This window comes from Phoenix dactylifera, chromosome 6, assembly GCF_051530095.1.
Source record: "Phoenix dactylifera cultivar Ajwa chromosome 6, Ajwa_hap1_PhDact_Kaust_v1.1, whole genome shotgun sequence".
Taxonomy (NCBI): Eukaryota; Viridiplantae; Streptophyta; class Magnoliopsida; order Arecales; family Arecaceae; genus Phoenix; species Phoenix dactylifera.
The window spans coordinates 22,995,701-23,013,898 of record NC_143195.1 but is presented as its reverse complement, the minus strand read 5'-3'; the positions used below and the strand labels follow the sequence as shown (position 1 = coordinate 23,013,898).

Here is an 18,198-nt window from a genome sequence, read left to right as displayed (position 1 = left end):
AATCTCAATCCAAGTCTTGGTCAGATCCTAATCACAACCCCGGTTCGAGTGGTTCAAGCCGATCATTAGGGGAAGTCTAAGTCTACTCAATTAAAGGAGAGTCCAGGATTAGTTAGTTTTTTTTCCTCTTGGCCCAAAATGAACACAACCTACAATAGATGAATAAGGCCCAAAATGAATGATCATGACCCACGAAGAATGGACAAAGCCCAAAATGAATGGACGTGACCCAAAATGAACATGGCCCACAATGGATAAACAGAGCCCAAAATGAATATGACCCACAATGATCATAGCCCACAACGGATGAAAAGAGCCCAAAATGAATAAACCGATCCCACAATAGATGAACAGAGCCCAACATGGCCCAAAATAAACACAACCCCAAAATGAACAGGGCCCGAATGCCCAAAATGAGCAAGGTCCACAATAGATGGACATGGCCCAAAATGAATGATCACAGCCCAACGTAGCCCAAAATGGATGAACAAGGCTCAAATAGATAAACACGGCCTAAATGGATGCAGCCCCAAAATGTGCAGAGCCCAAAAGCCCAAAATGAGCAAAGCCCACGATGGATGACAAGGTCCAAAATGAATGATCACGGCCCAAAACGACCCAAATGGATGAACCCGGCCCAAGTAGATGAAGCGGCCCAAGACGGCCCAAATGGATAAACTGGAAGTTTTTCATCCCGCTAAGAAAACAAGTAGGAAGGAGGAAAAGAATGAAGAGGGAAGAGGGAAGAGGGAAGACGGAAGGTCCGGCGGTGGCCGAGCCTGGATGGCCGGAGGTCGATGTCCGGTCGACGGCCAGCCGATAGTAGTGGTGGCCGCTGTAACGGCCGGCATGGATGAAAAACTGAGAACATCCTCGGTTTGGGTCTGGCTTGGATTATCTAGAAATAAAAAAACAAGAAGGAAGGGAGCTCACCGGTGAGTGGCAGAGAGGATGGATCTCAATCGAGGGTAGTTGGTCCGGCGGGTTAGCGGCGGTGGCAATGGCGCTTTCAACGAAAAATGAGCAGCAATGCTCGACCCGAAAAAACAGGGCAATAGAACAAGAAGATTTTCAAGGGATAGCACTCGACCAGGGTGGCGCGCTGGCCACCAAAAGAGGAGAAGGAGGGAAGAGAAAGGTCGGTGGTGGATCAATGGCAGAAGGCAGAGAGATTTATAGAGAGGGTCGTAGCTCGTTCACCGCCGCGATTCTCATGGCGATTGAGCGAGATCGGTGACCGTTCAAGGCAGCCACAAAGCTGTCGCAGAGCCGCCGCGGGGCTGCTGTAGATCCCACCTCCATTACCCTGAGGAAGGAGGAGCAGAGGATCGCGATCCTCTATTTCGGTTTCTCCTTCGGCCATGGGCTGAAGCTAGTTGGGTCTGTCAGCTTCATCCCAAACAGCCCATTCTGCGCCGGATCTCACAGAATGGAACTTCTAAAAGTCTCTTTCCAATCCTATGCACCCTTGCAATGTATCAAGAAATAGCATCAGCTGATTTTCTAAACAGCGAAGATCATATAACACAGTTTCACAACCCATTATCGGCAAGAGATCTGGAGGAATTTGAGATATTGAGGGCTCGTTTGGTTCGCAGGAAGCATTTTTTTTCTAGAAATATGATTCCTGAGAAACAAATTCTTAGGAAGAGAATTCTTAGGAAAGTACTTTTGGCATATTTGGTTGACCATAAGAAAGTGACAAATTTCCAAAGTGCTTATGTTTGGTTGGCCATCCACTTTCCTGAGAAAGTTATGTATAATTTCTATTATGCCCTTAATAAAAATTAGGTCTTTAATGCCTCTTTAATACTTCTTCAATGTTGAAGAGCCTTTTTGGGAAAAAGTAAAAATGGAGTGATTCCCGCCTCATGAAAAAGTAACTTTCCCATGTTTCTCATGAGAAAGTCTTTTCCATGAAATGTGGGAATCATATTTCCATAGGAATACAACTTTTGTCTCTCTCCTTTGAAAACTTCAACTAAATAAGTAGCATCTCATTACTTTTTCGTTGACCATATTTTTCTCCCTTCTTTTCTGGCGATCCAAACGAGCCCTGAGAGGGTACTCAGCAACGTTATTACTAGAAACGCAATGGATAAGTAATGTTGCAGATTCTTCTGCCATGGGGGTGCAACATTGGGATTCGCGTCTATTAATGGGAAGCTGCCACTTCCAGAAAGGGTAAAAATATTTAATTGGCTAGCCTTCAATAATAGAATCCTACTGGAAGATAATATGAAAAAGCGTAGATGGAATGGACCCATACACTGTCTACTATTTGGAAAGGACGATGAAATAATCGACCATCTCTTTGTAAAATGTGAGTTCATTCAATCCATATGGGGAAACTTTCAAAAATAAATATCCATGCAGCCGACACCCAACACATTCGAGGAGATGTGGACTAACTGGAGACAAATGATGCAGGAAAAGATTCAAAAGATGGGTGGGCCTGCCTGCTGACCACGACATGCTGGAGAGTGTGGAGGAAAAGGAATAACAAAGCATACAGGTTTAAAGCTAAAGCTGCTAGTGAGATGCGGAAGCATTGCCTCTTCCTTATGCGAAGTTGGATGTCATGCCATGAATGAAAATATCAAAGACTTGTTCAACAGATGCTACTGGAAGGACATGGACGAACCTAACAATCAACTCACCTTTAGATACCAGCAGCCAATCGCAAGTTAAGCATTGTCTTGTTATTAGCCTCCGATAATGCTTATTTCAATCTGTCTAATTGTTTGCTCCTAACGATGCCTGTAAAAAAGCATCAGTAAATCATCCACAACGCTTATATGAGTCGTCTAACTATTAGCTTCTGACTATGCTTACCAAAAAGCGTCGGAAGAGCCCTTTCCTCCACTTCCGAAGTTTTTAAGCGTCGTAATATACGAACGATAATAAAAAGCGTCGGCAAATTTTGGCGCAGTAACCAAATTACCAAGTCTTCTTTCTAGTGTCGGCAGATCACAGTCGGAAATTTCTATTTTTTCTATGGTGTCGAGACTGTACATATAATCTCTTATGGAAGAAAATTTGGTCAATCGGTAGAAATGAATAAAGTAAATTACCAAAACTCTCTTGAGGTTTACGTTTATTATACTTACACTCAATAGTTTGTAAAACCTACACTTACATCAAGTTAGATTGACGGTGTTAGTGAATTCAGTTATCTTATATGAAAAGTCAAATTATCCCTGAGTGATGAGTAAATTACAAAAAGCTCTCTGAAATTAGGGATAAATTATGCTTACATATAATTATTTAAAAAAACCTACGCTTATCCCCGGAGTTTTATTTTTATCCAATATTTTAATCTATAACTTAATAAAATGTTAGCCAATTTTTTAATTTAAATGGAACCTAAATGTCACATTAGAAAAAAAATAAAAAAATGATCAAACTAGCCTTAGGTGATATAACATCCACCCAAGGAGGAAAACAATCATGAGATGCCATAAGTCTGGAGCTCGATCTTGATGAATCATTAGAAAAAAGCTATTTGCCAAGGAAAAAATAATCTAAATCTCTCATACAAAATGCCTCTAAAATTTTCTGCTACTGAGAACAAGTATCAAGAGTTTTGTCGCTTGAGCCAGCCTGTTCATGGTCCTAGTTAAGCCATGGAACTGCCACTGATGCACTCTCCAAAAAGAGAAGTTCTCATACATGTACTGATTTGAATCCATTTGATGATAGGCTGCTAAAGCTATCAAAATTCTATATGTAGACAGAGGAATCCTCATCCACAGTGACAATGCTAAGAAATCATGTCTACAGTATTGGACAAGTGGAACTTAGAATCAATAAATAATACAACGACATCTCTGATCTCTGTAGCGTGGTAGATAGGAAAGAAAGAAAAAAGTCTGATTAGGAAAGATGCTCATTGCTAGATGCTGGTCGAAAATTAAAGATGCTCATTGCCGGATGCCGGATGAGAAGGAAGCTTCTTATCGGTCGCTCATAATGGGGTGGCGAAGTAAGAAAGAAATCCTAACCACTCAATTTTAATGAGAAAAAGACTCTTAAAGATGTAAGACTTCAAAAAAATTGGAGAATCAAAAAAGTGAAAAAAGCCTTTTATTTTCTTATAGAGATAATTTTGATTTCTTACAATAAATAAATGGATTCACCAATACTGCCAATTGAACTGGGTGTAACTATAGGTTTTAATTACAAAATATTGAGTCTAAGTGCAACAAATAGAAACCTTAGAAAAGATTCTATAAGATTATTTTGGTTATTTTAAAAAAATTTAATATAATATTTGGCTCTCATTAAATGTTAATAGTTTGACTAATACTCTACTAACATTCTATTGTGCTATGGATTAAAGTATTGGAAAAATAAACCTCTGGAGGGTAAATGTATATTTTTAATACTATTGAGTATAAATATAATTTACCTCTAATCTCAGAAAAGTTTTTGTAATTTACTCAAATAAATATTACCATTATAATTTGGTACTTTTATATTGCCAAAATAATCTAATAGAATGGCCATATTCTTTATATCCTTTTTCTCGTTTGTTTTATAAACATAACATAACGGAGGACGCAGAAACCGTGATAGCAGCCGTTATTTTAGACATCGTCGATATGTTGTCCCTATCTAACATTAATGCTTGGAATGGTTTGGTAGCAGTCACCGATCTCCTGCTTAGAAAGGGAAAAAATTTAAAAAGAAAATGGTTCAGCTCGAAAGCCAAGTGGTTACATTCCTCAGCAGTGTAGTGCACGCCCCCATGCGCACCACCTACCAAATTCTTTCATCCAAGTCATTCACAAGATTTCGGCTTTGCAACAATGACAACTTGTACTTCTAACAGCGTTCTAAAAGACTCGACTCCCCTCCTCTCTCTCTCTCTCTCTCTCTCTCTCTCAAGCCTGTTTCTGTTGTTTTTCCCATCAAATTAAGAACAGAGGAGGGAAGGAATGGCCACAGAGGAGGCTCAGCTACGGATTCCGAGAGTAGACCTCACAGGGCTGAGACTGGAGCACGTCGGAACGGCCCGCTGGGACGCGGCGAGAGAGGAGGTTGCGCGAGCGCTCGAGAGCTATGGGTGCTTTGATGCCGTGTACGATGGCGTCGGCCCGGAGCTTCTCCGGACGCTGTTTGGGAAGGGAGCCAAGGAGCTGTTTGGGCTTCCACTGGAAACTAAGAGGAAGAACTCTGCGGGGACGCCATACCATGGATATATAGGTCAGTTGCCGGGCTTGGACTACGAGAGCTTGGCTTTGGAGGATGCAGAGGTTATGCGAGGTGCTGAGCGCTTTACTCGGCTCATGTGGCCCGACGGGAATCCCGAATTTCGGTATTAATGCTTTGAATTCTCTCAATCTCTCTTTTTTTTAATTATGGTTCAGTCTGCTTTTTATTTTTTTTTCTTATTTTTTTTCTTGCGAACGACTGGCTTGGGCTTTCAAAATTGTTTTTCTTGAAATAAATTAAATTAAGCATGTGTTTTGGGAAGTTGAAACGGGCTAGTGTTTGGGAACATGCAGAGCATGTAATTTGCTTCAGTAACATCAAGTGAATATGGTCACATTTTTTTTCTAAGATTTTTGTACTATATTGGCTAGTAACCTGTGTATTATACCGACTTGATACGATACTAATATGGTATAGAGATCAACATGGTATTGGACTGACAAATGATATGTTTGTTTTCTCATCTTTGATAGTGTACCGTATATCAGCGTGAGAATGTACCATACCAACTCCACTTGTAGCTATAAGATATAGCTAGAATACTAAGGTGGAAGACTTAGTTTCCCCCTAACAAACATATATTGAAATGTGATCCGATCGGCGCTCAACTAAAATCTCTCAAAACAAAACTAAAAAAAATAGAAAAATCTCAATAGTAAGGCTTTGAATTCCTTTTTCTTTCATTGATCCTTCAAAAAAATAAAGTATATGGCTTCTATTTATAATGTGAAGTCCGCTCTAACACAAGTTGGGTCGAATTTCTCATTCCAATTCAACCTCCTCGTTATAAATCTCAAAAAGATATCTAATTTAAAAATAAAAGATAATATCAATCAGGCATCATAAAACCAAGTTATGGCTTCCAAAAGTTTGGCTGCAACTCGGCTTTCCGATGTGGCGAATCTCGCTCTTAAACCCTGTCCAGTCTCGCTCGTCGTGGTCAAAGTGGTTCACATCAAGTCTGAAGATCCTTCTGGATTAGGACTCCTCCTATTTAGAAAATTTAGCTCCCGCTAAATCAGAACTGAAGGCGAAAAAATATGTGCTTCCCCGTCTCGCAATTGAACCATCTAACTTTGCTTGGAGATGGTTTCTGGTCTAGCTCTTCTTCCAAATTGAGTCTCAGCAAACTACTTGCTCTACTCTACATCTGTACTTTGTTGTAGGGACTCTCCTTATTGTCCTTCCTCGTCGATGATTACTACGATGACTCCTCGATCTTGATCTCAGTAGATTGGTCAATGGAACCAAAGAACAAGAGCTTAGCATCTTATAAGTAGTATCAAATATTTGTACCATCGTCACAAACTTGTTGCAGGCATTAATAAGTCGGTTCGCTTGGGCAGCAATTGTAAGATCTATATTTTCTTGTATTTTGGAGGTATTGATCATAAACTCCTTTCCGTCCTTCATGAATCGATACTTCTTCAGATGTCGGTAGAAGACTACATCTCAATCACAAAGGTATAGGCTCCCAAGGATAATTTGGAAAACATCTAAAAGAATAAATTCACAAGTTACCTCATCGATATACCTCTCAGTTATAGTGAATTTGAAGGTACATTCTTAGTAATCTTCAATTCAACGTCCTTTTAAATCCAGCCAAGAAAGTAGGGACATGGATGAGGCTTAGTCTGCAATGTATGACCCAACCTTTTAGCCTGGCCCATGACAGAAATAGGCCCAAAGAAAAAAAAAAGAGGAAGGAAATGAAGTTCCCCTATTTGAGTCAAAAGAGGAGACTGACTTCAGCTCCTCTTCGACTCTGTCGGAGGCTAGGAAACGCTAGGCTCCATGTCTATCTAAGGGACCTCAACCTCCTCCTTCGAGCCTCACCATTAATCACTGAATTCGCCATCGATTTGAGGGGATCTTTGAGTTTATTACCGCGGGTGATTGCTTAAGCTTTTCACCATCTATCCGGCCACCATCAATCTAGCCGGAAGAGCTCATTAGAGGTAAGTCCTTGCTGCTGACTCCACTCTTCTCCTCTTCTAGTTTTAGACCACCATTCCACCTTGAATCCAGCTGATGAATCACTATATTGATCACGGACAAGCCTCCCCTATTTTTGTGTTTGGCCGACCACCACCCGATGTGGCTCACAAGCGTCAGCCTACCGCTAGAGGCCACTAAGGGACATGGCTCACCGATGTCAACCTACTGCCAGATGCCACCGAGGGACGTGGCACACCGGCGACCGTCGCCACTTGAGGCGGCTTTCCTCCATTCGGAAAGAAGAAATCGAGAGAGAGCCTCACAGTTCTCTCTTCTCCTTGCTTATTTTCTCTCTCCTCTATCTAGTTCTTCACTCTACTTTTCTTTCTCATCTACTTGTTTCTCTCTCCAAATAGATCTATGAACCCGAGGGAACCTTGCAAAGGGCCCTAATCTGCCGCGGTGCCCAGGCAGCCCACAAGATTGATCACCCCGGCCCTGTTAAGTGTTCCTGAAACCTACTGATGATGAATCCTATTGAATGGCCTTGACCCTTATCGAGTCTGTGCCCTATGATTCATTGATCGAGTTGCTTAGACCTGACCTAATTGGGCCACTGTCATCCGGCCAACCATTTTCTTTGTCTTGTTATTTCAATACTCTTAAAGTTATCGAATGAAAATTAATCTTCCTCTTAAAATCTTCAAATAGGTTTAGCAGGTTTATCTAGTTATATTTGAAAGTCTAAAATGGAAGAGGTAAGTAACTGTAACACTCCTTATTAGATTTCAAATTTTTATATATTTTCTATGCTTATAATTTGTATGAAAATATGAAGATAGTATGAAATATTGATGATAACATATTTTCTTAAAATTAAGGATCAAACATATGATATTATGAAACTTATGATTTATTATGAAATAATGATTCCATGAATATTTTAATATTAATGATTCTCCATATTTATGAAAATTGTATTTTTGTTATAAAAAAATTCATGATTATTCATTTTACTGTTAAACGCTTATTTATGAACTATGAACTCTATATAGCTATTTAGTGTTTTATTCATGTATAATTCAAAAAAATATAATTTAATATATGGCTTAAAAAATTATTTTAAGAATTATAACAAAAAGCTCTTAAATGACTACGTATGACCTCTATAAGTGGGGTAGATCGACATCCAGAGCAGTTCCATATGACTATGTCAGCAGATAATAGTAGTTCATATACGACGCTATTAGAAGATAATAGTAGCTGGCATACAACCCTACCAACAAATAATCGTACTTGGCTTACGATCCTGCCAATGAATATAATAGTTGGTGTATGACCCTACCAATGGGGTAATAGTAATTTGTGTTTGTCGATTACGACCATATTATGGGTATAGTAGTAACCTTAGCATTTAGTCTAAGAGAAGTAACTTGATCAATAATATGGTTAAATGGTAAATAATTTATAATTTTATTTATGCTATACACATGGAACCATGTTTATGACATATTGATGATATTGCATGCATAAATAATTTTATGACTTACTTTATCATATGTTACTATGAGATATTCTATCTTGCAATAATTGTTGTTTTCACTTTATGATGCATCGATTCTAGCAAAAAAAACATATGCTTGATCCAGTAAGTTAGTGAAAGGCTTACTTATTGAGCCGTGTCTTTCTATTTTAATTTTTCTCTCTCCAAGCAAATAGGATCAGTAGGATCAATGGATGGGCCAGACTTAGAGTTTGTTCCAGCAAGCTTGGCAGTCTATATAGCAGAACTTTAGTTCTTCAACTGATTATGAATTTGTAGCTCAGTAATTTTCTAAATTTTAAAGATTATAGGTTTGGTATTTATATTTTGATTTAGAAGCTCTGAACAAATAATGGTTGCATTTAATAGATAATAAAAGTAGATTTCTATTTATTCTATTTTGTTTGAGATAAATTTGGATGCTAAATGAAATATTTGCCTTTCTGTTATGGTGGGTTGTATCCCTTGATAGCATAGCCATGATATGCTCCGGATCTAGGGCATGACATGCAACCCCAACTTATGAACCAAATTTTCAGAGATGGGGTTCTTCTGGCTTCTAGGACCTATAATAGCCTCAATGATACTCTACTTTACTTGGATTTTTAAGTGCAAGAGTTCCTCTCGCACCACTAAATCTGCTTCAATGTTGTCTCGGGTTTCCTCGCCATCAAGCTCAACTTCTACAGCATTAAGAACCGCCTTCCCCTTCTTTTTAGAATCCTTATCCCTTTGCATCTTCTTCTTCGGCCACAGATAGGGGTAAAATTTCTAATACTTCTCCTTGATGTGTCCACATAGGTCATAATGATCACAGTAATTTCTTTGAGTTATATTGGCTTGCTTCTTGCCCTACTCCCTGTTATCCTAGATGCACAAATATAATTGATAAATTAAATATTTCTAATATTCAAAAACAATAAATAAGAAGAATAAACTAGCAAATAATTAACTTGACAATATAATAATAAAATGAAGAAAGAGAAAGAAGATGGCCTGTGGATCGAAGCACGCTGATGCGCTGTCCCAGAAAAGTTTATGCCCCCTACGCACGGGTCTGCTGGCACAGATCTCCTAGTGATACGACGACCCAATACAGAACCACGTCTTCCCCGTCAGTGCGCCTCTAGGAAAGAAAGAAGAGCACGTTCACGCTTACAGATAGCTCAAAAGAAACTTAGAAAAATTATGAGGAGAAGAAAAATTTTCTTTATTTCTTTTCTCCCCAATGATCCCTAGAGCCCTTTTTATCTAGACTCTTGGAATAGGAAGAAGAGAAAATTTTGATTGTTATTTGAAATGATCCCTAGAGCCCTTTATATAGGTTCAGGCACGTCAAAAGAAGAAGATTCCCCTCCCGCGGATTGATGATGTGTCTTTTTGTGCTCCTTTGATTCTTCGGCTTATTGCATCTTGGCCGTTCATGCTTCCTTCCTTCTTTGAGGGGCCTTTCCATGCTTGCTCTTGCGCTAGATGCATGACACTTGTCATGGTTTACTTTCTTTGGAAATTTTTTCATATTTGCTCTTACGCTGGATGCATGACACTTGTCATGGTTTGCTTTCTTTAGAAATTTTTCCATATTTGCTCCCTTGCTTGTGCACGGATGCTTGCCACTTGGCCGTTAACCAATTTGGTTTTCAAATTTTTAAAATATTTGATTTAATTCAACAATCCCCCACATAAATTAAATATTTAAAAAATTTAAAATCAAAATAAAATTAAAAAATAAAATGCTGAGTATATTATATTATGTAATAGGTGTAGGTACCTTTCGGTTTGAACCTTCACTTAGTGATAACTGATTACTTCTGTGGAGCCAAGGTGGACTATACCTTGAACCTTAGTCCATGGCTCAGATTTCATCAACAGCACACATAATATAGCGTGAACATGCTCGAAGCGGGTTTGCGCTTTACGGCCATGCACAGGTATCTCTTCATGTGTGTTATTAGGGAACAGCCCACTTTCCACAGTCGCGGCCTCACGACTACACGCATATAGGTGAATTCTAAAAAGGGTACGAGCAAATAGGTACCCTGCCTCATGGGTCTCGGATCCATTAAGAGTAAAAACTCAACCTAACCCTTGCTTTTTATGAGCACTGTTGCCATAGGGATGGAAAAAATAAATAGTGCTCCTCATTAGTCACCTATCTAGCTTGTTTCTACCTATTGAACCTTTTCAGGTTGGGTTACCACCATGGTGACTTTACTTATGGGCTTAGCCCCATTTCCCTCGACAACTCTAGAACCACTGTTCTAGATAATTCTTAGGTAAGCTGATCAGCTAGATTCCTTTCGGATCTTACAAAATTTAGTGCAATCAAGTTATTCTTTAATTTGTATCTCAATGATTTATGGCACACTTTCAAGTGCCTATTCATTTTCACATTTGCATTTTCTTGATTGCATTTATCTATAGCAGATCTGCAGTCACAATGAATAGATATAGAAAGTAATGGTGAAGTCAGAAGAGGTAAATCTATCAGTAGATTTCTAAGCCACTTGGCCTCAATGCTAGTGGTATTTAGGGCAATCATTTCAGATTCCATGGTACTCCTAGCTACTACAGTTTGTTTGGTAGACTTCCATGATACAACTGCACCTCTTAAAAGGAAGATGAAACTAGTGGTGGATTTGGTGTCAACTGTATCACTGATTTAGTTGGCATCACTATAGCCTTCCAGAACAGCAGGATAACCACAATAGTGTAATCCCAGAGATATGATATTCTTAAGGTATCTGAGAATTTTTTCTAGAGCAGTCCAATGATCATTATTAGGATTGTGAGTATATCTACTCAGTCGGTTCACAGAGTATGCGATATCAGGTCTGGTATAATTTGCAAGAAATTCTAAAGAACCAATGATCTGGGCATACGAGCTTTGATTGATTGGATCACCTAAGTTCTTCTTTAGATGAAGAGATGGATTATAGGAAGTAGATATAGGATGATCAGAGTAGTGAAACTTTTTAAGAATCTTCTCCACATAGTGGCTTTGGGACAAAGTTATTCCATCTTCATTCCTCATGATTTTAGTATTAAGGATTAGGTCTGCTTCTCCTAAATCTTTCATGTCAAATTTTAGAGATAAAAATTGTTATACTTCATTAATAATTTCTAAGTCTGTTCCAAAAATTAGGATATCATCTATATATAGACATAAGATTATAATTTTATTGTTCTTCTTTCTATAATATACACATTCATCTGTGTTATTAATTTTAAATCCATTAGTTAGGATTATTTCATCAAATTTAAGGTCCCATTGTTTGGGGGCTTGTTTTAGACCATAAAGAGATCTAATCAACCTACATACCTTTTTCTCTTGACCTGGGACAATGAAACCTTCGGGTTGGTTCATGTAGATCTCTTCATCTAGGTCCCCATTCAAGAAAGCAGCTTTAACATCCATTTGATGTATAACGAGCTTATGAATGGAAGCCAAGGCAACAAGAATCCTAATGGTAGTGATTCTAACTACAGGGGCATAAACATCAAAGAAGTCAATTCCAGATTTTTGAGTAAAACTTTTGGTTACTAACCTAGCTTTATATTTGTCTACAATTCCATCTGGCCTAAGTTTCTTCTTAAAGATCCATTTACACCCTATGGGTTTACTTCCTGGGGGTAGGTCTGCCAATTTTCAAGTGTGGTTTTGAATTATGGATTGCATTTTATTATTTATTGCTTCTTTTCAGAAGGGGGCATCTAGAGATTTCAAGGCATCCTCTAAAGAAGTAGGAGAGTCTTCTATTAGGAATGTGTAGTAGTCTTCTCCAAAGTTCTTTTCAACTCTAGTTCTTTTACTTCTTCTAGGTTCAGTTTTTTCTTCTTCTTCTCTAAATCTGGTTCTGCTAGAACTAGTCCCTAAATTATTATTGGTATTTATTTGATCATTTATCCTTGTTTTAAAGGAAAATATACTTTCAAAGTAGATTGCATCTCTTGCTTCCATTATGGTGTTGTTATTAATTTCATTTATTTGAGAGTTAAACACTAAAAATTTATTGGCATTACTCTCAATTGCATATCCTATAACTATTGCATCTACTGTTTTGGGGCCAATTTTCTTTCTTTTATTTTCTAGAATTTTTACTTTAGCTAAACACCCCCACACTTTTAAGTATTTTAAGTTAAGTTTTCTATGTTTCCAGATTTCATAAGGAGTTTTATCATTATATTTGAATGAAATTCTGTTCAAGATATAAAATGTAGTTACTAGTGTCTCCCCCAAAGATTTTTTGGTGCACCTGAACTAATTAGCATAGAGTTAACCATATTCATTGTGGTTCTATTCTTTCTCTCGGCTCCTCCATTAGATTGGGGTGAATAAGGAGTTGTCACTTCATAAATTATCCCATGTTCTTCACAGAACTGGGTCAGCTCAAATGAGGTATATTCACCTACTCTATCAGACATTAAGATTTTAATCTTTTTATCTAGTTGGTTTCCAGCCTCTGCTTTATAGTCTTTGAATTTTTATTTAGGACCTCATTTTTAGTTTCAATAAGATAGAGGTGACAGTATCTAAAAAAGTCATCTATGAAAGTTACAAAATATTTGTTTCTATTCCTTGATGTTCTTCCTAAGTCACATACATCACTATGTATGAGTTTAAGGAGATCAAAATCTCTACTTACAGAATGAAAGGATCTTTTAGGTAATTTGGCCTCTACATATATCTCATATTTGTCATTATTCTTAGGTTCTGATTTTAGGATTAAGTTCAAGTGCATTAAAAATCAAATATAATTATCAATGATATTTTTTTTTTCACAAAAGGTCTATGACTCTCTTATATAGACCTAAGACTTATGTGCCATACATTGCTTGTTGGCGGGATAATTGAAACTACTTCCTAATCAGCCACATGGGGTGAAATTTAAATTCAAAGTCAATCTTCTCCCATGCAGGGCACATGCTGAAAATCAAATGGGGAAGGTAAGCAAATGGGTTAGACCCATTATTGACTTTAGTAGTACTCTCACCAATGGCTGAAATCAAGTCTTGGGTGGTTAGCCAGAACTGCATTTGATTCCGCCACCTTCTAAAGTTTTGACCATCAAATTTTTTAGGTTTAGCACTAAGGTTTTCAGATGTGTGGGAAGCTATTGATTAGGAGAGAAGAAAGAGATTGATTTGTAGCTTAACAAAGTTTTGACACATATGAAATTGAAAAGGTTTATGTCAAATTATTGCACTGATATCTAATTTGAACTTTAGATGTCTAGTTGAAAAATCCAAAGAATAACAGCCAGATCCGCTCCAGATCGGTGGTGGAGCACTTGGCTCACTTAAATACTAGCCTTTCTTAGGCACGTATGCTGTTTTGACAAGCTTTTCTTAGACACCGTTATTCAATAGATAATTTCACTAGATATCGTTCAATTTCATCCTACGTGCAATATTAAGCTAGCTCCTATGAATTAACCAATTTCCAAATTTCCATTTGAATGGAATCTGAAAATTACTCTGTGAGGAGTCCAAATGGAGGTATTAATAAACCTCTTGGAGGTTAGGCAATCCAATATTTTGCTGAAAAAATTAAGTACTAAAGTAAAGCTAGCATAAATGTATAACAACTAAAATATAACAATTTACAATTATGCAGTAAAAAATATATAATAAATATTGCAATCTAAAATCTAGTGCTAACAAATATAATTAATAAATTAAATATTTCTAATATTCAAAAATAATAAATAAGAGGAATAAACTAGCAAATAATTAACTTGACAATATAATAATAAAATGAAGAAAGAGAAAGAAGATGGCCTGTGGATCGAAGCACGCTGATGCGCTGTCCTAGAAAAGTTTATGCCCCCCACGCACGGATCTGCTGGCACAGATCTCCTAGAGATATGACAACCCAATACAGAACCACGTCTTCCCCATCAGTGCGCCTCCAGGGAAGAAAGAAGAGCACGTTCACGCTTACAGATAGCTCAAAAGAAACTTAGAAAAATTATGAGGAGAAGAAAAAAAAATTTTATTTCTATTCTCCCCAATAATTCCTAGAGCCCTTTTTATCTAGACTCTTGGAATAGGAAGAAAAGAAAATTTTGATTGTTATTTGAAATGATCCCTAGAGCCCTTTATATAGGTTCAGGCACGTCAAAAGAAGAAGATTCCTCTCTCGCGGATTGATGACGTGTCTTCTTGTGCTCTTTTGATTCTTCGGCTTATTGCATCTTGGTCGTTCATGCTTCCTTCCTTCTTCGAGGGGCATTTCCATGCTTGCTCTTGTGCTGGATGCATGTCACTTGTCATGGTTTACTTTCTTTGGAAATTTTTCCATGTTTGCTCCTACGCTGGATGCATGACACTTGTCATGGTTTGCTTGCTTTATAAATTTTTCCATGTTTGCTCCCTTGCTTGTGCACGAATGCTTGCCACTTGGCCGTTAACCAATTTGGTTTTCAAATTTTTAGAATATTTGATTTAATTCAACACTCCCCCTGTTGGCTTGATTCTTTGCCCCCTTTTTCTAAACTTGTCGCCCTTTTTACCTTTCTTAGGCCGATTCTTCTCCTCAATCTCTATGGCCTTCATGCTGGCTTCACTAATATCTTCAACTTTGAAGAGTTTCAGCTCCTTTTGGATGCTCTTGTGGAGACCTTCAATGTATTTCATGAAAGATGCATGATCGTTGATGGAGATTCTATGGGAGATTGCTTGCTTATAAAACTTGGTGATGGATAGATTGATCATACTCCTACCGTACGTACTTCCACTTGATCAACCAATCCTCCTCATAGCCGATTGGGTAGAACTACTTCTTGATTAGGCTCTTGAATTTGTTCCATATCAAATTCGAAACATTGTTATTTCTTATGTACGAATTCTACCAGATAAGAGTATGGATAAAAAGCATAAGATAGGTGAAAGCTACCTTCTGGATACGAAAGTATCCATAAATAATAAAATATATCACTAATTGGTCTAGCCAGTTATCTAGCTTTTTCGCATCAATAACCCCATCATATACAGGGATCTCAATTCAAGCCTTAACTTTAAACCGTTGAAGAGAGAGAGATTTTTCATACCCATAAGTCGCTCATCCGTATCCTCCTCGTTGGATGGTGGATCTTCATCTCGAGTCGTAGGACAACATTGCAACAAGAGCTGATGGTGCTTGTGCTGAAGGTATCGCCAGTCTTCTCCTCTAGTTGTATAAGACGTTCCTTCATCTCATCATCACCTATTGAAGAAGAACTAGCAGCCATACTCACCTTTATCCTTCGACGTACTTGAAGCATTGATAGACCTTCTCCTAATTGCTTGTATTGCTCAGATGTCTGGAGCATGAACAAAGGCTCCCACAAATATAGAGGATCGAAGCTCTGATATCAACTTGATCCAATCGAGAAGAAGGAAGAATTTCTTCACCTGCTCAACTCGAATATCTCAAATGAAAAGTAGAAGAAGATGGAGGAATCTTAAAATAAAAGTAGGACTTTAAGTTCCCTTCTCTTTTCATTGATTCTTCACAAAAATGAAGTATATAATCTCCATTTATAATGTGAGGTCTGCCCTAATATAATTTGGATCGGATTCCTCTTCGTAATCCTATTAGAACTCTTTTTTCTAAAATAGACATCTCTAGTAAAAAAATCTAAAAATATCGAGGAGGTATATTTCAACTTCTACATTAACTCTTTCTTCTATCGCTCTACCTGATTCTTCTTAGATAGAGAGCTACCTGATTCTTTTTTAAAAACTTTCAGTTTGTCCGGTCTGTTTCGGGGTTTAACATTGAATATTTGTCCCAATTCAATATCCTAGTTGTAGATCTCAAAAAGATATCCAATTTTTTTTAAAAAAAATCATCTCAATTGGACATCGTATGACCAAGTTATGGCCTTCGAAAGTTTGGTTGCGACTCGGCTTTCTGATGTGGCAGATCTTGTTCTTAAACCTTGTCCAGCTTTACTCGTAGTGGTTAAAGTAGTCTACATCAAGTCTGAAGATCCTTCTGGATCAAAATGTTACATGCTTTAAGATTAAAACTTTAGAAAATTTGCCTTGTTACACTGAATATAGTTTTTCTTTTTTAAGAATAAGATGGATTTCCCCTTTGATTTATTTTATCAAGAATTTGAAATGAAAAATTCCAAACTACAAGGGATAATGACAACTTAATCTAGAATACACTTGTCCAAAAAGAGTTTATGCCATTAGAGATCTTATTTGAAGCCGTACTGCTTTGATGACAATATTCTGAGTTACAATTTATTTTTTGCAAGACTCTCTTTTAAGATTAAGATAATCTTCATTGGTCATAACATATGTCCTTTGCATTGGCTAGTGATACATTATGCTCCTTCGCAAAGAAATTGGTAGAGTTAGATCGTCTTGTTCAGAAGATGATCTTGGAAAGCTTGGGCGCTGACAAATACTTTGATTCTCACATTGATACCACTAAGTACTTGCTTCGACTAGCAGAGTATAGGGCTCCACAAACTTCGGAAACCATAGTGTGCATGCCTGAGCATACTGACCATAGCTTCGTGACTATAATTTGCCAAGATCAAGTTAGCGGCCTTGAGATACTGACTAAGAACAGAGATTGGATTACAGTTCGCCCATCACCCGATTCCTTCACCATCATGACTGGTGATGCATTTGAGGTATGATCACTTATATTTCTGTTCAATTCAAATGATATATGGCATGAAAAATACAAACTATTGATAATTAAGAAGATTATTGGTCAAGTTAAGTTATGATATCCGAGTTAAAAAACTCTGCAATTCATAGGCATGGAGCAATGGAAGACTGGTTCCCCCACGCCATAGGGTCGTTTTAAATGGTGGCAATACAAGATACTCTTCCATCTTATGTTCGTTTAGGAAGGACGGTCACCTGGTGCAAGCCCCAAATGAGCTAGTGGATAAAGAACATCCGATGCTCTTCAAGCCATACCTTCACGGTGACTACCTCAATTTCTGCATCACAGAGGCTGGCTATAATGCACAACATCGCCTCAGGGCTTTCTGCGGGTTGGGAGAAAAGGGAGAAGAAGTATAAACTTCTCATCAGACATCTATTACATTTTATTCCAGGTGCCAGCTCAAACCTAGCCCAAGGATGGTTAATATGGAAGAATGTATCTTTAAGAGAGTGGTTAATACTTAAACATGAGTTATATTAGAAGATTCTCACATCATGCTATGGAGTTGAATAATGCTATATAAGAAAGAACGATCTGCCGAGTAAAGTTTGATATTTAATAACAATCTATTTTTAAAATAATTAGAAAACAAGAATTTCTAAAGCCTACCTCAAATAGTTCAAACATGGTTGCTTAGGTTTTGGCAGGGAAGGTTCCAAGCAAGTGCACATTGATAATTTAGATTAAGGAGCCATCGGATTTTATTTATCTTTTAATTTTACAATTATTCTTTATTATAGAAGGATATAATCGCCCATTTTTAATGAATTTAATCACCTATATTTTACAAAAATAAATTACCAGCCATTCATATAACTAC

General features: G+C 37.6%; 1 protein-coding gene across 1 annotated transcript; it reads left to right on the top strand.

Moving 5' to 3' along the window:
• The first annotated feature begins 4,582 nt into the window (after window positions 1–4,582).
• On the top strand, window positions 4,583–17,910 carry LOC103710324 (putative 2-oxoglutarate-dependent dioxygenase AOP1). Its single transcript, XM_008795996.6, has 3 exons — window positions 4,583–5,320; window positions 17,013–17,334; window positions 17,465–17,910. Exons 1-3 carry the CDS (start codon window positions 4,941–4,943, stop codon window positions 17,732–17,734), a joined length of 972 nt encoding a protein of 323 aa, XP_008794218.3. The 5' UTR covers window positions 4,583–4,940; the 3' UTR covers window positions 17,735–17,910.
• Window positions 17,911–18,198: the final 288 nt, after the last annotated feature.

What these genes read in the sequence shown, in the direction of transcription:
- LOC103710324 (XM_008795996.6), top strand. Translation starts at nt 4,941, where the DNA reads ATGGCCACAGAGGAGGCTCAGCTACGGATTCCGAGAGTAGACCTCACA. An exon ending in GACGGGAATCCCGAATTTCG is followed by an intron (nt 5,321 to 17,012) that starts GTATTAATGCTT and finishes TGCATTGGCTAG; the next exon opens with TGATACATTATGCTCCTTCG. An exon ending in TGACTGGTGATGCATTTGAG is followed by an intron (nt 17,335 to 17,464) that starts GTATGATCACTT and finishes TGCAATTCATAG; the next exon opens with GCATGGAGCAATGGAAGACT.